The sequence below is a fragment of the Phyllobates terribilis genome, unplaced genomic scaffold (genome assembly GCF_046119375.1).
Source record: "Phyllobates terribilis strain yellow unplaced genomic scaffold, ASM4611937v1 Scaffold_1__5_contigs__length_1240528914, whole genome shotgun sequence".
Classification (NCBI taxonomy): Eukaryota; Metazoa; Chordata; class Amphibia; order Anura; family Dendrobatidae; genus Phyllobates; species Phyllobates terribilis.
The window spans coordinates 450,953,623-450,974,882 of record NW_027362761.1 but is presented as its reverse complement, the minus strand read 5'-3'; the positions used below and the strand labels follow the sequence as shown (position 1 = coordinate 450,974,882).

The window sequence follows — 21,260 nt, the reverse complement described above, 5'->3', positions numbered from 1 at the left end:
CCCACAGACTAATATTAAATTTAAGTAAATTCCAGATCCTATTGACCAATCAGAAGCAAAATATAGTCCCCGAGAATCTCATGTCAATGACTGGCTACTATAGCACATCATAGAAATCCTGCATTTTCAACAAATATTTTTGTAATTACAAACATGTTCTGGAAAGGAATGGGGTGTTCTACTTCATTTCTTCGAGGTTGCACTACCTAACTTGCTTTCCTGCAAACACCCACACACCTTTCTCACTATTTAGGAATCTGCTCTTGGCTTTTCTTTCCTTTTTTTGGTCAGCGAGCACAAGATTTGTTGTCATTCCTGCGCACCTGTTTCTGGTATTTTTTCTGTGGCTGAACAGTTTGTGCTCTGTTTTTATAGCAGCCAATCAATACTATTGATACTATATGTCCTCTCCCATACAAGTGATTAGGAGAAAGCTTGCAGTACCATTCACAGCCCCTACACATTGTACAGAGCCTTCAATCAGCTGATCGCAGGGGTTGTTGGGAGTCAGGCATCTGTACAGAGCCTTCAATCAGCTGATAGCTGGGGTTGTTGGGAGTCAGGCATCTGTACAGAGCCTTCAATCAGCTGATCGCTGGGGTTGTTGGGAGTCAGGCATCTGTACAGAGCCTTCAATCAGCTGATCGCAGGGGTTGTTGGGAGTCAGGCATCTGTACAGAGCCTTCAATCAGCTGATCGCTGGGGTTGTTGGGAGTCAGGCATCTGTACAGAGCCTTCAATCAGCTGATCGCTGGGGTTGTTGGGAGTCAGGCATCTGTACAGAGCCTTCAATCAGCTGATCGCAGGGGTTGTTGGGAGTCAGGCATCTGTACAGAGCCTTCAATCAGCTGATCGCTGGGGTTGTTGGGAGTCAGGCATCTGTACAGAGCCTTCAATCAGCTGATCGCTGGGGTTGTTGGGAGTCAGGCATCTGTACAGAGCCTTCAATCAGCTGATCGCTGGGGTTGTTGGGAGTCAGGCATCTGTACAGAGCCTTCAATCAGCTGATCGCAGGGGTTGTTGGGAGTCAGGCATCTGACGTTTGACCTTTTTAGTGATTCTAGAACATGATTATGTTACAACCTTTGCCAGTGTTCAGACATCATGATGACTATATCATACATCGGAATTTTAATCTTCAATACCTGTAATAAAATCACATCATGTGTGCACATATTCTATGTGAGGAGCCATCACAGGAGACAGAGTAGGTAGAAGACACAGATTTAGCCCCTGCGGTGAAATCCTTGCTTCTAGTGAAGCATCTTAACCACGTGGGCACTGCCTGACTGAGGGCTTTGTAAGGACACAAGATGAGCTAATAATAAATCCTGCATGCCATGATGCATGAACTAGCCATTATAATATGCCAAAGTTATCATCTAAACCCATCCATGAGCTGAACTGGAGTGCAGCCATCTTTCCCTTAGGATTAGAGAATTGATGCATTTATATGGGCTGGTAATCTGACATTTTAGTTTATTTTGATGTATTTTGTTTCTTACCTGCAGACCTGGACTTTGTAAAGTAAAATCAAAGTGTTAATGCATTTTCCAGCTGAAAAACATGGGCAACCCACTGCAAAATATTGTTAATAGAGTAACAACCTCAGATGCTTTATTTCCTTAGGGAAATTAAAACCAAGACTTAAGCTTGGAATGGTGTTTGCCGCCATCTTCCTGTACAAGTCCAGGTTTCCAATATTTCAGAAGAACTGATAGAAACTGCATTAATATGACTTTAATAGAAGCTTTTGGCAGCTGTTCTACAAGTAATCCTTCACCTTTTGCATTATACCCCAGTCTGGCCTGACATATAATTTTCTCTGAACCCACCATCACACCTTGCATAAAGAGGATGACTCACTAACTAACACTTCGTGAACATTTACTGTACATGCAGCACAACCTCCTCCTTCTGTAGTGACATAGGTTTAAAGAAGAACTTTCACTTACAAATTTTTCATGCTGAACTGGACACAGAATCTGCAGAACAGAATAAAATAATTTTTTAAATTTATTTCGCCTCTCAGTTGCACAGTGTGGTAGATCACTCACTCAGCTGCACATGGAGGTAGACACGGGTACGCTGTCTCTTTAAACTTATCGTTGGTTTATTAAAAATGCAGCATAAACCAACACTGAGTCCACAAAAGAAAACACGGCCCTTTGGGCAACAAAGCAAAACAAAGCAAAATGGAAATACCAAAGCAGTCTTTGTGGTAGCAGGGATCCGTCTGCTCAGAGTTCAGCAACTCCACGTGGTTCAGGACAGCTCCACAACATCAGATCTGGAGTTACTCTCTCCAGACCTACTGAACACTGAATGCCTCCACAGGCCGAGGCCAAAGTGGGGTGGAGATATGGTGAACGACCTCCCACCCACTCTATAATCGTTCATGAAAAAAATTGGCCCATTTAAATATGTCCGATTAACCCTCTCAGCACATAGCATGTAGGAGAATACTTCCAGTTTTACGTCACTGAAGCTAACAGCCTCAGTGAAACATATCTCCCCTCCGACACTCTGATTTTGTCACAACAGATATTAGTAATCAAAGTATTTGGCACCTAATGATTTAACTTTTTTTTATCAAATATATTTGTAATTGGGTCTTTTTTTTTTTTTTTTTAAGTCCAAGTGGATGTAATCAAATAGTTTTCACTTGGGCGTGTACTTCTACTCCTTGTATGATGCTGACCAATCACAAGCAAGCAGGCAACGTAATGCCCAGTGTCAGAAAGCTGGGCTTGCGTCCTAGGTCGTGGGTCATGCAGCAGGATAATGACCCCAAACATACTTCAATAAGTACCCAGAAATAGATGAAAAGAAAGTGCTGGAGAGTTCTGAAGGAGCAACAATGAGTCCGGATCTAAATCCCATTGAACACCTGTGAAGAGATCTTAAAATTGCAGTTGGGAGAAGACACCCTTCAAATACGATAGATCTGAAGTTTGCAAAAGAAGAGTGGTCCAAAATTCCAATTGAGAGGTGTAAGAAGCTTGTTGATGGTCATGGGAAGCGAATGATTATTTATTCCAAAGGGTGTGCAACCAAATAAAAAGTTGAGGGTGCCAACTATTTTGTCTGGCCCATTTTTGGGATTTTGCATGAAATTATGTCCAATTTGCCCTTTTCTCTGTTTTTTTGTGTTGTTCCAATACACACAAAGGAAATAAACATGTGTATAACAAAATATGCGTAATTGCAATCATTTTCTGGGAGAAATACAGTACTTCATTTTCTGGAACAATTTCAAGCACTCTTCAGTGAGAACAGAGCATCTCACACAGGTGTAGAAAATAAGAGGCAGGCTGCTCTTGTGTGAGATGTAATAACAGCCTTCATTTTACTGTAGAAGGAGTAGGAGTTGCTTGAGCACAACAGACAAAAGTGTGATTACTGACACACTCAGTAATCATTTGATCTGATAGAAGGGTTTGAAATGTGACACAGCTAAACTCAGCAGCACTGCCCCTTCCCTCACACTGATTTATGCAGGAGGTTAGGCCAGGAGATCAGGGCTGTATACTTATATCTCCCAATCTGAGAAACTTGCTCTAAGCTATTGTGGGTGAATGTTCTTTTTTTTACTGTAAGTGATGCTTATGATTGATCAGCATCATACAGGCAGAAGTAGTACATGCCCCCAGTGCAAACTGTCTGATAACATCCACTTGAACTTAAAAAAGTTAACTCATTAGGTGTTAAATACTTTGATTGCTAATATCTCTGCAACAGAGAGGCAAAATAAAAAAAAGCCATCAAATAAAAAACAAAAATGTTTTATTCCACTCTGCTGTCACTATTACATCCTGCAAGAAGTTAGGGGACCCTCATTCTAAAGGTTACAGAGTGTCCCAATGGAAGCTACACCTCAGTCCCACCACCCAACAACTCCTTCTTCCCCCAAAGACCACAATTCATTGAAAATCAGGGAGAATTTTAATAAAGCAGACAGTAACTTGTGTAACTATGATTTTGTTCAGAGAATTAATAATTTATTCACAGGCAATATGCATTAGTTCAGGATTAACAAGAATATCTGCACATTAGCCGTTTACAATATATCACTGCTTACAAATTCTCTAAGCACGGATCATCAATATGGAAAAGGACCCATTAAACTGCCTATAAGAATAATAGGATGGCTACCACCTCTTAGAGCTCGAATCATTTTATCATTCTATCATTTATAATTTACATTATATCAGTTTATATCACTTACGTGGTTTATCAGTGTCATACAGTAGAACAAAACACGAAATATGGGATGCAGTGATACTGTTAGACTATAACTCACAGTCCATGTTAGGGATATGAAGCTCGGGCTAAAGCAGTGCCATATAATCATACCACACACACTAGAGAGGGTGTTGAAAGAACATAAGCACTTTCCAATAAAATTTTGACATGTCATAGTAACATATTAAAACGTTTTGATTGGGTCCAAGTGCTGAGACCCCCGCTGAAAGGAAGGGGCAGAAACACTCAGTCGAGTGCGATTCTCCTTGGGTGAATGGGATTAGTTTATAGTAGATATGTCTGCAGATTACACAATGCATATTTGTTACACCTGATTAGACTTGTGTACTTACTTTGAAAATCCATGTCAAAATGGCTGAATAATCCAGAAAATAAGATGAGCACTTTAAGAGCCCCGATATAGAATGAAATCATCATGTGTGTAAGTGTATTCAATCTCCACCCACCCTGATAGCTGCAGCTTGCGCTGAGCCTTGAGAGATCTCAGCAGTAACAGGGAGAAAGGATGCTGAGGAGCTGTCAATCAGGCAGGGTGTGTGAAAACTTTCATTACACAGCCATTCTGACAGGGATTATCAAAGTAACTACTGCATCTTTAACGTGTGTAAGATCTATTTAGTAATGTATGCAGGTTGTATTGTGAAATCTGGTGCCAGATCCGCTTTATGACAGGCCCGTGGACATTTAATTGAGTCTGTCTTTACCTAACCCCACCTCTCTTTTACCCTTTACAGATCAGTAAACTGAATTGAGACATCTTATAAGCGCTGTATCTAGCAAATTTAACTTCCTCCACAACAACAAAACAGAGATACATAACTGACAGAGCGCTGAAATCAGTGCGACTGTCACCACCTTACGATGCCATTAGAGAGGGTAGCATAAAGGTGGCGACAGGTTCTCTTTAGTAGAAAGTTATGGGATCATAGACAATAAATATATAGATGTTGCGCCAATGAACATGGATTAATGTCAGTTACACAGACCCCGTGCAAAGATTAATTTCCAAGCGCATCACATACTGAAGCCAACTTCAGAAGACACAGGCGATCACAGCTTGGGCTAAGTAGTGGGGTCATAGCAGGGCCAATTAGTGGATAGGAGATTTCACTATCTAGAATATAATTTCAGCCTACAAAAGCAGCGACTAAAGGTTCCAGTATGTAAACTAATACGTATGCACAGCATTATTATCAAATCCTACGAAAAAATCAGCAGGAACAGATTCTTAACTCCTCCATGAGAAGCCAATTTACTTTTTTTGCCTCTTTTCAGCGCCTTTTTTAGTTTTTGACTGATATAGCCGTCTGAGGCCTTCTTAAGACGAGATAACTTGTATTGTTCTTTTCTACTGTTGGGTGTACTTCTGCCTCATTTTTTCTACTATAATGCACACTTTTTAGCAAGAAAAAAAAGTGTGTTTAACAGGCAGCTTCCTTTGATCGAGGAGAATGCTGACCCAGCGTCCTTCCCGATCACGGACAAAACTATACAGCGGCACAGCTCTCTCTCCTCCTGCCCAACACTGATCAGTCCGATGGGTGCAGAGCAGGAGAGAAAGCTACCAGGACCTGCAAGTACACTGCAGATCCTGACTAGCTAGTCATGTGATCAGTCACAGGCTTGACAGAAACTTCAAAACATGGTAATGTATACAGTGTGTGTGAGATGTAGCAGAGCGGGGAGCTTGTGTTGATGTATGTGTGTGGATATAGCAGAGCTGTGTGCGTGCGGATGTAGCAGAGCTGCGTGCGTATTGATGTAGCAAAGCTACGCGCGTGTTGATGTAGCAGAGCTGTGCGCGTGTTGATGTAGCAGAGCTGTGCGCGTGCTGATATAGCAGAGCTGTGCGCGTGCTGATGTAGCAAAGCTGCGTGCGTGTTGATGTAACAGAGCTGCATGCGTGTTGATGTAGCAGAGCTGAGTGAGTGTTGATGTAGCAGAGCTGCGTGCGTGTTGATGTAGCAGAGCTGCGTGCGTGTTGATGTAGCAGAGCTGCGTGCGTGCTGATGTAGCAGAGCTACGTGCGTGTTGATGTAGCAGAACTACGTGCATGTTGATGTAGCAGAGCTACGTGCGTGTTGATGTAGCAGAACTACGTGCGTGTTAATGTAGCAGAGCTAAATGGCGTGTTGATGTAGCAGAGGTGCGAGCGTGTTTAAGAAGAAGAGCTACGTGCGTGTTTATGAAGAAGATCTAAGTGCATGTTGGTGTAACAGAGCTGAGAGCGTGTTGATTTAGCAGAGCTGCGTGCTTATTTATGAAGAGCTACGTGCATGTTTATGCAGTACAGCTGCAGGCATGTTGATGTAGCACAGCTGCATGCGTGTTTATGAAGAAGAGCTACGTGCGTGTTGATGCACTACAGTTGCAGGCATGTTGATGTAGCACAGCTGCATGCGTGTTTATGAAGGAGAGCTAAGTGCGAGTTGATGCAGTACAGCTGCAGGCATGTTGATGTACAGTGCTGGCCAAAAGTATTGGCACCCCTGCAATTCTGTCAGATAATACTCAGTTTCTTCCTGAAAATGATTGCAATCACAAATTCTTTGGTATTATTCTCTTCATTTAATTTGCTTGCAAGGAAAAAACACAAAAGAGAATGAAGCAAAAATCAAATCATTGATCATTTCACACAAAACTCCAAAAAAGGGCCGGACAAAAGTATTGGCACCCTCAGCCTAATACTTGGTTGCACAACCTTTAGCCAAAATAACTGCGAACAACCGCTTCCGGTAACCATCAATGAGTTTCTTACAATGCTCTGCTGGAATTGTAGACCATTCTTCTTTGGCAAACTGCTCCAGGTCCCTGATATTTGAAGGGTGCCTTCTCCAAACTGCCATTTTGAGATCTCTCCACAGGTGTTCTATGGGATTTAGGTCTGGACTCATTGTTGGCCACCTTAGAAGTCTCCAGTGCTTTCTGTAAAACCATTTTATAGTGCTTTTGGAAGTGTGTTTTGGGTCATTGTCCTGCTGGAAGACCCATGACCTCTAAGGGAGACCCAGCTTTCTCACACTGGGCCCTGCATTATGCTGCAAAATTTGTTGGTAGTCTTCAGACTTCATAAAGCCATGCACACGGTCAAGCAGTCCAGTGCCAGAGGCAGCAAAGCAACCCCAAAACATCAGGGAACCTCCGCCATGTTTGACTGAAGGGACCGTGTTCTTTTCTTTGAATGCCTGTTTTTTTTTCCTGTACACTCTATGTTGATGCTTTTTCCCAAAAAGCTCTACTTTTGTCTCATCTGACCAGAGAAAATTCTTCCAAAACGTTTTAGGCTTTCTCATGTAAGTTTTGGCAAACTCCAGCCTGGCTTTTTTATGTCTCGGGGTAAGAAGTGGGGTCTTCCTGGGTATCCTACCATACAGTCCCTTTTCATTCAGACGCCGACGGATAGTACGGGTTGACACTGTTGTACTCTCGGACTGCATGGCAGATTGAACTTGTTTGGATGTTAGTCGAGGTTCTTTATCCACCATCCGCACAATCTTGCATTGAAATCTCTCTTCAATTTTTCTTCTCCGTCCACATCTAGGGAGGTTAGCCACAGTGCCATGGGCTTTAAACTTCTTGATGACACTGCGCACGGAAGACACAGGAACATTCAGGTCTTTGGAGATGGACTTGTAGCCTTGAGATTGCTCATGCTTCCTCACAATTTGATTTCTCAAGTCCTCAGACAGTTCTTTGGTCTTCTTTCTTTTCTCCATGCTCAATGTGGTACACACAAGGACGCAGGACAGAGGTTGAGTCAACTTTAATCCATGTTAACTGGCTGCAAGTGTGATTTAGTTATTGCCAACACCTGTTAGGTGCCACAGGTAAGTTACACGTGCTGTTAATTACACGAATTAGAGGAGCATCACATGATTTTTCAAAGGGTGCCAATACTTTTGTCCACCCCCTTTTTTAGGTTTGGTGTTTAATTATATCCAATTTGGATTTAGGACAATTCTTTTTGTGTTTTTTTCATTGAAGACAAATTAAATGAAGATAATAATACCAAAGAATTTGTGATTGCAATCATTTTCAGGAAGAAACTGAGTATTATCTGACAGAATTGCAGGGGTGCCAATACTTTTGGCCACCACTGTAGCACAGCTGCATGCGTGTTTATGAAGAAGAGCTACGTGAGAGTTGATGCAGTACAGCTGCAGGCATGTTGATGTAGCACAGCTGCATGCGTGTTTATGAAGGAGAGCTACGTGCGAGTTGATGCAGTACAGCTGCAGGCATGTTGATGTAGCACAGCTGCATGCGTGTTTATGAAGAGCTACGTGCGTGTTGATGTAGTACAGCTGCGTGCGTGTTGATGTAACACAGCTGAATGCGTGTTGATGTAGCAAACATTTGTGTGTGCGAGGGCGAATATATAGCAGAGCTGGGTTGGAGCAGCAGAGCTGTATGGGTATATAGCAGAGCTGAGTATGCATGTACTGTGGATGCAGCAGTACTGTGTATATGTGTGTATTGCAGAGAGTGTAATACGCTTGTTATAAAGCTATATGTATATAATACACATGTTGCAGAGAAACACTAACAATTGATCTGTTACCTCTCTACTGCACTAGTGCATTAACTTTAGTGATACCCACCCCTCCAATTCTTTACACTAACATAAAATTCTTAATTATTAGGACATTCTTTTTCATATTTTTGCTGCTTAAGCTGGGGGTGCAGCTTATAATCTGAAAAATATGGTAAATTACCATATACATGTGTAAAAACCTGTTAAATACATTTTTAAGGTAATTTCAGTTGTGTAGATACATAATATCTGTGTTTTTTTTATTATCTTTTTTTTTAAAAAAGTAGGATTTTTCAATGGCCATGGTAGATCAGATGACACTGGGATGACCAGTTAGCATTGTTCCTAGCATAGAGTTTGTATTTTCTCTCTGAGTTTGTGTGACTTTTCTCCAGTTTCTATAGTTTCCTCTAAAACTCTAGAATCATCCTTAGAGGTTACTATTAAGTCAATTCTAGTGTATGTCTATGCTTGATAAAGAGAATTTAGATTGTGTGCCCCATTGGGGACATGGACTAATGTGAATGGTCGTAATCTCTGTACAGCGCTGCAGAATAAGTTGGTGCAATATTAGCAGTAGGAAATACATAATAAACTAAAATTAGAATTATGGTGCAGATTGTAATGCACCTTAATTGTATTAGAAACAAGAATGCCTGAGAACATACAGTACAGACCAAAAGTTTGGACACACCTTCTCATTTAAAGATTTTTCTGTATTTTCATGACTTTGAAAATTGTACATTCACACTGAAGGCATCAAAACTATGAATTAACACATGTGGAATTATATACTTAACAAAAAAGTGTGAAACAACTGAAAATATGTCTTATATTCTAGGTTCTTCAAAGTGGCCACCTTTTGCTTTGATGACTGCTTTGCACACTCTTGGCATTCTCTTGATGAGCTTCAAGAGGTAGTCACCGGAAATGGTCTTCCAACAATCTTGAAGGAGCTCGCAGAGATGCTTAGCACTAGTTGGCCCTTTTGCCTTCACTCTGCGGTCCAGCTCACCCCAAACCATCTCGATTGGGTTCAGGTCTGGTGACTGTGGAGGCCAGGTCATCTGGCATAGCACCCCATCACTCTCCTACTTGGTCAAATAGCCCTTACACAGCCTGGAGGTGTGTTTGGGGTCATTTTCCTGTTGAAAAATAAATGATGGTCCAACTAAACGCAAACCGGATGGAATAGCATGCCCCTGCAAGATGCTGTGGTAGCCATGCTGGTTCAGTATGCCTTCAATTTTGAATAAATCCCCAACAGTGTCACCAGCAAAGCACCCCCACACCATCACACCTCCTCCTCCATGCTTCACGGTGGGAACCAGGCATGTAGAGTCCATCCGTTCACCTTTTCTACGTCGCGCAAAGACACGGTGGTTGGAACCAAAGATCTCAAATTTGGACTCATCAGACCAAAGCACAGATTTCCACTGGTCTAATGTCCATTTCTTGTGTTCTTTAGCCCACACAAGTCTCTTCTGCTTGTTGCCTGTCCTTAGCAGTGGTTTCCTAGCAGCTATATTACCATGAAGGCCTGCTGCACCAAGTCTCCTTTTAACAGTTGTTGAAGAGATGTGTCGGCTGCTAGAACTCTGTGTGGCATTGACCTGGTCTCTAATCTGAGCTGCTGTTAACCTGCGATTTCTGAGGCTGCTGACTCGGATAAACTTATCCTCAGAAGCAGAGGTGACTCTTGGTCTTCCTTTCCTGGGGCAGTCCTCATGTGAGCCAGTTTCTTTGTAGCGCTTGATGGTTTTTGCAACTGCACTTGGGGACACTTTCAAAGTTTTCCCAATTTTTCGCACTGACTGACCTTAATTTCTTAAAGTAATGATGGCCACTCGTTTTTCTTTACTTAGCTGCTTTTTTCTTGCCATAATACAAATTCTAACAGTCTATTCAGTAGGACTATCAGCTGTGTATCCACCTGACTTCTGCACAACACAACTGACGGTCCCAACCCCATTTATAAGGCAAGAAATCCCACTTATTAAACCTGACAGGGCACACCTGTGAAGTGAAAACCATTTCCGGTGACTACCTCTTGAAGCTCATCAAAAGCATGCCAAGAGTGTGCAAAGTAGTCATCAAAGCAAAACGTGGCTACTTTGAAGAACCTAGAATATAAGACATATTTTCAGTTGTTTCACACTTTTTTGTTAAGTATATAATTCCACATGTGTTAGTTCATAGTTTTGATGCCTTCAGTGTGAATGTACAATTTTCATAGTTATGAAAATACAGAAAAATCTTTAAATGAGAAGGTGTGTCCATACTTTTGGTCTGTACTGTACATCTATGACGTTTATGACATAAAACTGAATAAAAAAAGAGATTACTGTATCTCACCGTGACCCTTTTGTACTGAATTGTAGGATTCCTTGAAGAAGAAGGGCCAATGGGCAGGAGGTCATCTTCAAAACTTCACTTGTGGCCTCTTGCAGGAGTCCTGGCCAGTGAATATCGGTAACCTGAGCCTAGATGGAGCAAGAATTCAAACAATTTATCAAAATCTCCTTTCTGACGGCATTCCCAGTTCCTGTTTTGACTAGCCTGGCATGACGTTGTGTGTGCATCATGTTGCAATGATGACATCGTGCCAACATGGCAATTCAATAGAAGAGCCAGGAATGGCAGGAAGTAAAAACATTCACAGGCCTTCCACCCAGCGGTCACAGAGTACTGACCTAGCCGATGGACCAGAGTTCTGCAAATTGATTCTTCCATATTTAATTGGGTTAGTAGTCTATTTAGCAGAGTGGTTTATAGTCATAGCCTACAATACAGTACTGTACTGTATGTGTTAAAGGAGTACAAAGTACATTTTAATCTATACATTTTGGAATAGTAATAAGCTCCACAATTGGATGTGTTAAAAAAATGTTCCTGTGCTGAGAGAATCTTACAAATGTGCCTGTGCTATGTACCGTCTTATTTGCCGTGTCCAACCATGCAGAGCTGTTCCAGTTCATGGTTGGCACATATCACAGATTGTGGTCATGGGGGAAGCATAAGTGAGTATACAGACAATACAGCAGGGGCTCGCATCTGCTGCTTTGTGAGGTAACACATTTCCATGTATGTTTGTTTTATCACAGGAGTGAGGGTCTCAGCCACATCGCCAGGCCTCTGAGCTCATCATAAATCAAGTCAGTGACATACGAGCTCAGTGGCTGCCAGAGTGCCTACATCACTGACTTGATTTATGATGAGGTATTATGGTATGTTTTTTAACAAAAGGGCAAGATAAGTCATATAATGGTTTAGAAGCAGGCACCTTGCAGCACTGGGATCATGGGCTCAAATCTGACCAAGCACAGACTAAATACATGAAATATTGTGAATAATATACGTACCATACAGACTTTAAGTGCAAGAAGGGCTAATCGTAGTAGACTTGAGAGTTTCCCACTCCAGTTTCCTTGTTGGGATGCCAGCTGTAACGCCTTCCTGTAGCACATCTCTGCATCCATCATCATTCCCTGAGACTGGTAAACATCAGCTAACCACTGAAAAACAGCAAAATAATGCATGAATCGATACAAAATCATTCTAAAGGCAAAATCCAGCACACCACCAACTATCAGGTGTCCAACCGCCTTGGCATGTCCTAACAAAATGTCATAAATGTATATTGGCTTCTGGTGCACAAAGCAGAGCACAGACGCTATACGTCCCCCGATGTATGAAGCCACCCGGACTATGTGTGTTTCTAAACAGGCTCTGGACTCAAATGTACATAACTATTCTTCGATGGAAAAACGGAATCCATTCATATAGTACCTCATGCTTCTTTTGGATTCCTACTGAAAATATCAACCTGATGTGTCTCGGTATGAAATCAAAAGTCCACAGAGGTACAGTAGAGGACTCATGCACTTGAATTATAGCCTCATAAGACAGCTGCAAGCGTTAGGCCTAAAGTTAGCCATATGTATTAGATGGTAGTCGGCCGATTGTTTGGCGGGCACCCAATCACTTGAAGAACGAGGAATACACTCGTTTGGTGTTCACAAAAGACCATCGCTGTCAGCAGCTCATCATCCTATAGACCTGTGCTGCCGAGAACAATGGCAGCCTATCACTTAGTGATATCTAATACAGAATGTTCAGTGCGCATCTGAAGTGTGATGGCTTGTCAAAACAGGCTATTAAACACCCGACAAATATGTTGCCAATTGGCGGTCATTGACACCACGGACTGGCAGGGATAAATGCACTTTATTAAATCTTATAATCTTTAAATCTGTGTGTAAATGGAGTTTTACTCTGAAATTCATATAAGGTTTTTCTATAGACATCAATAGTCTTTTCGATATTTTGGGGCTCTCAGATTGTGCAACTCCACCAATAATATCTTTGGGTGCATCTCAATGACATGTGAGAAGACATTTAAAGAGTGACTGTAATTTTAATTTTTCTCATAAATCAATAGTGTATGTGAAAATGAGAAACTTTGTAATACATCTTGTTAGAGAAATCCGTTTCTTTCATTCTTTAGACTGATCACTCTCAAAATTCTCAATTCACGAGTAAAATCTGCAATCAGGGAACACAGATTTTCCCATTGCTGAGTTAGGAGATGACAATTAGTGTTCATAAAGTTCTATGGAGAACTGCAAGTGTCATTTCAGGAGAACTTGCAGCAGAATGTCTGTTTCTGACTCTAGCTCCTCCCCCTTCACAGAATTTTAAACACCAACTGTCATCTCCTATCTCAGTAATGGGGATATCTGCATTCACTGAATACAGATTTTTACAGATTTTAACTATGAATTGAGGTGAAAAAAAATCAGTCCAGGGGGAGAAAGATGCAATTTCCTCTGATAAGCTATATTACAAAGTTTCTTATTTTCATGTGTACTTTTGAGAAATAAAAATGAAAACGACGGTTTCTATATAGATAGATAAATACCCTTTTATATCTACTTCTAAAAGATATCCAATTTGTAATTCTCAAATACATATCTCAAAGTAAGCGGCTATTTCTTTTACGACCTGAGATTTCTGAGTCATGGCTCTTATTTAGCTATAACACAATAGTAGTGATTTATGATGTTGCTGATAGGATTGCTAAGAAATAAAGTTTTCCTTCATACAACAGCTGTGCAAAACCAGTGTAGGAAGCAGAATGAATCACTGAGAGCAAAGTTTTTCTAGCAGAGACTAAATACAATTTTCTTTACAAGTTACCGATTGTAATTTTGAAGCTGAAAGATAAATAGACGACAAGACGTAGCCTACGAAAAGTGGATTGTCGTCTTATCTGATCAATTACATGATAAAGTGCAAACAATCAAATCAAGTTACACCTAAAACTATTAAGATTAATCTGCAGCCTCCATTGGACATGAAGTCACCATAATCACATTTCTCCCATTCACTTGCAGAAGCTTCACTTCAGAAATTACAGGAATAAAGATGCGGGCAGCTGATCTGAGTGTAGGCTTGACTTAGAGGGGTCATCCACTATTCGACAATACCCTCTCAATACCACCCAGTCTGCAGAACAAAATAACAAAATGCATTCTCACCTCTCAGACCAGCACCTCGCCTCCGAAAGTTGATGCTGATTGAACAGAGAAGGCTGCTATCAATCAGCAGCTGCTGATCATGCGCCTAAACCAGAGCAGCGCTGGTCCGGGAGGGAAATATGCATTTAAAACATTTTATTTTGGCAAACATTTGCTTTAAGAAGTGGCTTCAAGTAGTGCGCAACCCCTGTAAGGTGGCCACACACATCACAGATCTGATGGCTGAGCATGTGTTCTGTATGTGGAGATCTCTGGTGGCAATTTATTGCTCCCCATAAGATTATATTGAGGGAGAGTTGGGAAACCCCAATACATATTAGATGGTCGCTGGTCCCGCTGACAAGAAACTGATAATTATCCAGAAAGATGGAATTCCTGAAACTCATGTGGAGGGGTTGTTCAATAAATGGGAAGGATCTACCTGCAGCCAGGAGACTGAAGCCATAAAGCAGAACGGGAGCAAGCCCTGCCATACTATTCTGCAGACTTGTGCCTACCTTGTTTGTCGCACAAAATATTGTGTGGCGGCTTGGAAGTAAAACTTATTATTCTATAATGATAGTGTTCAAAAATCCTAATAACAAGTATTTTAATGTGATACAGGCATTAAAATCTGTCAAAAGAGGTAACATGAACATACAGTGCTCAGAATAAATGAGTACATACCAATAGATTACTCAGAAAACTTCTAGTTCCCTTTCAGAATCAACATTTTTCATGGGATACCATATTACAAGATACTCATACAAATGTGGGCCGTTGACTGCAAACAATATTTGTTATTTTGCACACCAAAAAAGTAATTTTCCTAACAAATTAATTCAAGACCATGTTGCAAAAATGAGTACACCCCAATGAAAGTTTATCACCCTACCTGTGCTCTCCGCTCTGCAAATGATCTAAGACCAACATCCTCCATAACTCAAACCTCCCAATTCTGTCTCCTAGACTTCTCTCATGCGGCACCAGTTTTCTGGAATGCACTACCCCCGACGATTTGACTAATTCTTAGCACCAACATTTTTAAGCGTGCTTTAAAAACACATCCGTTTAGACAGGCCTATCACCTGAATTCACTAGCCTAACGCTCCCCTGTTTCTAAATTTTACTCAGAATCTGGTCCCTCCAATTGGTCTGCTTTCACATCCTCCATGCACCCAATAGCACTTGGTAACTGTACTTAGTCAAATCCTGGCAGGTGACAGGATCATGCAGCTTATTTGAAATGCCCTAAATATTATAATGATAGCTGGAAAAGCACTTTCTACCTATTGTGTCGCCCCCTATTTCCTTATGGACTGTAAGCTTGTGAGCAGGGCCCTCATTCCTCCTGTAACTGTTGAACCACAGGTAACTTTGTGATGTCATTATTGTTTGAACATGTCCGCACTTAATTGTAAAGAGCTGCGGAATATGTTGGCGCTATATGAATATAATTATTAGTATTAATATTATTATTATTATTATTATTATTATTAAGGAGCAAAGTAAAGTTTAGTCTCAAAATTCTAATTAACAAGAATTCAACAACAGGTAAGTCTAATTATGCATTAAACAGGTGTCCAGCAGGACAGTTGACTATAAAAAGGCATTACTTAACAAAGAAAGCTCCTTCCCATTCCATGCTGTCAGCAATGGCACCACATGGAAGAGAAATGTCACAAGACCTGAGAAAGAAAATAATTTCTTTACACAAGAAATGTGAAGGCTACAAGAAGATCAGCAACGTTTTCCTTATCAGTCAGAATACTATAGGAAAAGTGATACAAAAATTTAACAAGGATTGAACTGCAACCATCTCACAGAGATGTCCCGGTCAACCAGAGATGTTAATACCTAAACATGAGTTTCTTCTGATGAGAAGGTTTGAAGAAAATGCAAGTTCACTCTAGTTAAAGAAATAAAAAGGCAAACTGGGGTGAGTGTTTCCTGTGACATAATATGGTGTACACGGCAGAGGAATGGCATGAATGAGTGTCGTTCATGAAGGAAGTCCCTCCTAAAACCCATGCACATATAAGCCAGCCAACAATTTGACTGGGCCCATGTTTAAAAATATGAAGACTACTGGAACTCTATACTCTGGTGTGATGAGACCAAAATAAATGTTTTTGGAACTGATGTTTTCAAAACTATATGGTGTCGCAAAGGTGAGGAGTATAAAGAAAAATGCATGATGCCTACAGTGAAACACGGTGGTGGCAGTTTCCTTATGTGAGATTGCATGAGTGCTGCTGGTGTCGGGAAGCTACATTGAAAGAAAAGTTGCTACCATCATTTGTGCTCTTGGTAGACATGTACTTTTCCAACATGACAATGATCCAAAACACACATGTAAGGCCACTGTTGCAGTACTAAAGAACAGGGTGAAAGTGATTCAGTGGCCAAGTGTCTTCTGATTTGAACCCGACTGAACACCTATGAGGAATTCTGAAGAGACAAGCTGACCATACATCATTCAGGCTTTAAAATAGGTCATTCTTGAAGAATGGAAAAAGACAGATGCTGCAATATGCCGCCATCGTGTTCATTCCGTGCCTAGAAGACTTGGTTCTGTCCTTAAAAATCATTGCGGTCATATAAAGTACTAAATGTAGTAGTTTTTGATGTGGAGTGCATCTTTGCATCAAAATAATTTGATCAAAACTGAAGATTTTGTACTGAATGTTATATCATTAATCTTACTTTCATGTTATGGGTTAAAAAACTAGGAAACTCTGCCTTGTCAACATTTTGGAAATTGCTCTTGTGTTGAATGAGATATTGATTAAAATCTTACTTTTCCAAAAGGGTGTACTCATTTATGCTGAGCACTGCATAATACATGGAACACCTAAAGGCATATCTAAAAACTGCACAGAAAAAAAAAGTATCGTGGCAGCCATCTGCTGGCCACAGAGCTGAATTTCATGAGACTTACATGCCAGGCTGTCAGAGAATTTGGATTAGACATCACAGTCTTCTTCAGCTCCTCCAGAACAGGTTCAGGTAATGATGTTTGGGACTGCAACAGCTGCATGAACTGAACTTGTCTTAACAGCAGAAATAAGGATGCTTGGTCGGGGCAGGTTTGTAATCCCTGAAACATTCACAATTCCATTAAGTAAACAAACATTTTCATTTTAAAATTGTGAAATAAATATATACATACATACATATATATATACATATATATACATATATATATATATATATATATATATATATACATACATACAGTGCCTACAAGTAGTATTCAACCCCCTGCAGATTTAGCTGGTTGACACATGCGGAATTAACTTGGCATTGTGACATTTGTACTGTAGATCAGCCAGGAAGTGGGAAATGCACTGCAGCAAATTTTGTTTTTGTTTTTTTTTTAAAACGTTAAAAAGTTAATTCAGAGTGTCATTTATTATTCAACCCCTCAAACCACAAGAATTCTGTTTGGTCCCCCTAAAGTATTAAGAAGTAGTTCAGGCACCAAGAATAATGAGCTTCACATGTGTGGATTAAAGATCTCTTTTGCCAGCCTTTTCTGACTATTTAAGACCCTCCCCAAACTTGTGAACAGCACTCAGACATGGTCAACATGGGAAAGACAAAGGAGCATTCCAAGGCCATCAGAGACAAGATCGTGGAGGGTCACAAGGCTGGAAAGGGTACAAAACCCTTTCCAAGGAGTTGGGCCTACCTGTCTCCACTGTTGGGAGCATCATCCGTAAGTGGAAGGCTTATGGAACTACTGTTAGCCTTCCACGGCCAGGACAGCCTTTGAAAGTGTCCTCCCGTGCCGAGGCCAGGCTTGTCCGAAGAGTCAAGGCTAACCCAAGGACAACAAGGAAGGAGCTCCGGGAAGATCTCATGGCAGTGGGGACATTGGTTTCAGTCAATACCATAAGTAACGTACTCCACCGCAATGGTCTCCGTTCCAGACGAGCCTGTAAGGTACCTTTACTTTCAAGGCGTCATGTCAAGGCTCGTCTACAGTTTGCTCATGATCACTTGGAGGACTCAGACAGACTGGTTCAAGGTTCTATGGTCTGATGAGACCAAGATCGAGATCTTTGGTGCCAACCATACACGTGACGTTTGGAGACTGGATGGCACTGCATACGACCCCAAGAATACCATCCCTACAGTCAAGCATGGTGGTGGCAGCATCATGCTGTGGGGCTGTTTCTCTGCCAAGGGGCCTGGCCATCTGGTCCGCATCCATGGGAAGATGGATAGCACGGCCTACCTGGAGATTTTGGCCAAGAACCTCCGCTCCTCCATCAAGGATCTTAAGATGGGTCGTAATTTCATCTTCCAACAAGACAACGACCCAAAGCACACAGCCAAGAAAACCAAGGCCTGGTTCAAGAGGGAAAAAGTCAAGGTGTTGGAGTGGCCTAGTCAGTCTCCTGACCTTAACCCAATTGAAAACTTGTGGAAGGAGCTCAAGAATAAAGTCCACATGAGACACCCAAAGAACCTAGATAACTTGGAGAAGATCTGCATGGAGGAGTGGGCCAAGATAACTCCACAGACCTGTGCCGGCCTGATCAGGTCTTATAAAAGACGATTATTAGCTGTAATTGCAAACAAGGGTTATTCCACAAAATATTAAACATAGGGGTTGTATAATAATTGACCCACACTTTTATGTTTAAAATTTAATAAAATTCAACTGAGCAACATAACTTTTTGGTTTGTAAGATTTATGCTTCTGTTCATAAAACCTACTCTCGTTTGCAGTTTGAAGGCTCTAACTTATTTGCATCTTATCAAACCAGCTAAATCTGCAGGGGGTTGAATACTACTTGTAGGCACTGTATATATATATATATATATATATATATATATATATATATATATATATATATATATATATATATATATATATATATATACTGCTCAAAAAAATAAAGGGAACACTCAAATAACACATCCTAGATCTGAATGAATGAAATATTCTCATTGAATACTTTGTTCTGTACAAAGTTGAATGTGCTGACAACAAAATCACACAAAAATCATCAATGGAAATCAAATTTATTAACCAATGGAGGCCTGGATTTGGAGTCACCCCCAAAATTAAAGTGGAAAAACACACTACAGGCTGATCCAACTTTGATGTAATGTCCTTAAAACAAGTCAAAATGAGGCTCAGTATTGTGTGTGGCCTCCACGTGCCTGTATGACCTCCCTACAATGCCTGGGCATGCTCCTGATGAGGTTGCAGATGGTCTCCTGTGGGATCTCCACCCAGACCTGGACTAAAGCATCCACCAACTCCTGGACAGTCTGTGGTGCAACGTGACGTTGGTGGATGGGGCGAGACATGATGTCCCAGATGTGCTCAATCAGATTCAGGTCTGGGGAACGGGCGGGCCAGTCCATAGCTTCAATGCCTTCATCTTGCAGGAACTGCTGACACACTCCAGCCACATGAGGTCTGGCATTGTCCTGCATTAGGAGGAACCCAGGGCCAACCGCACCAGCATATGGTCTCACAAGGGGTCTGAGGATCTCATCTCAGTACCTAATGGCAGTCAGGCTACCTCTGGCGAGCACATGGAGGGCTGTGCGGCACTCCAAAGAAATTCCACCCCACATCATTACTGACCCACTGCAAAACCGGTCATGCTGAAGGATGTTACAGGCAGCAGATCACTCTCCACGGCGTCTCCAGACTCTGTCATGTCTGTCACATGTGCTCAGTGTGAACCAGCTTTCATCTGTGAAGAGCACTGGGCGCCAGTGGCGACTTTGCCAATCCTAGTGTTCTGTGGCAAATGCCAAGTGTCCTGCACGGTGTTGGGCTGTGAGCACAACCCCCATCTGTGGACATCAGGCCCTCATACCACCCTCATGGAGTCTTTTTCTAACCGTTTGTACAGACACATGCACATTTGTGGCCTGCTGGAGGTCATTTTGCAGGGCTCTGGCAGTGCTCCTCTTGTTCCTCCGTGCACAAAGGCGGAGGTAGCGGTCCTGCTGCTGGGTTGTTGCCCTCCTACGGCCCCCTCCACGTCTCCTGGTGTACTGGCCTGTCTCCTGATAGCGCCTCCAGCCTCTGGACACTACGCTGACAGACACAGCAAACCTTCTTGCCACAGCTCGCATTGATGTGCCATCCTGGATGAGCTGCACTACCTGAGCAACTTCTGTGGGTTGTAGAGTCCGTCTCATGCTACCACGAGTGTGAAAGCACAACCAACATTCAAAAGTGACCAAAACATCAGCCAGAAAGCATTGGTACTGAGATGTGGTCTGTGGTCCCCACCTGCAGAACCACTCCTTTATTGAGGGTGCTTTGATAATTGCCAATAATTTCCATCTATTGTCTATTCCATTTGCACAACAGCATGTGAAATTGATTTTCAATCAGTGTTGCTTCCTAAGTGAACAGTTTGATTTCACAGAAGTTTGACCCACTTGGAGTTATATTCCGTTGTTTAAGTGTTCCCTTTATTTTTTTGAGCAGTGTTTATACATATATATACACACACACGCAAAGTACTGTGCAAAAGTTTAGAGCAGCTGTGGAAAAAATGCAGCAGAATAAGAATGCTTTCAAACAGAATTGTCATTAATTATTTTTAACAATTAACAATATGCAAAGTAAATGAACTTAAGGGAAATATGTCAAATCAAAATTTGGTGTGACTGCCCTCAGGCTTCATCACTTCTTCTAGGTACGCTTGAACACAATATTTGAAGAAACTGGGATTGTGCAAATTCTTCTCTTCATGTAATCCCAGACAGATTAGAAGATGCTGAGATCAGGGCTCTGTGGAGGCCATATAATCACTTCTAGGACTCCTTGTTCTTCTTTAACCCCTTCACGACATGCGCCGTATATGTACGGTACATGTCATGTCTCTCCCTTTGATGCGGGCTTTGGCGCTGAGCCCGCATCTTTCCCGGCACATGACAACTGATCTGATCAGCTG

At 41.6% G+C, this 21,260-nt stretch overlaps 1 protein-coding gene across 2 annotated transcripts in view; it reads right to left on the bottom strand.

Annotated features, from left to right (window-relative positions):
- SKIC3 (SKI3 subunit of superkiller complex) overlaps nt 1–21,260 on the bottom strand; it is a 194,906-nt gene that overhangs the window by 14,332 nt on the left and 159,314 nt on the right. For both annotated transcript variants that reach the window (XM_073678321.1, XM_073678329.1), the window contains exons 37-39: nt 17,261–17,419; nt 12,163–12,315; nt 11,156–11,283 (exon numbers count right to left, since the gene is read on the bottom strand). In XM_073678321.1, the coding sequence (XP_073534422.1) occupies nt 11,156–11,283; nt 12,163–12,315; nt 17,261–17,419 (440 nt within the window). The remainder of the gene's footprint in view (nt 1–11,155; nt 11,284–12,162; nt 12,316–17,260; nt 17,420–21,260) is intronic.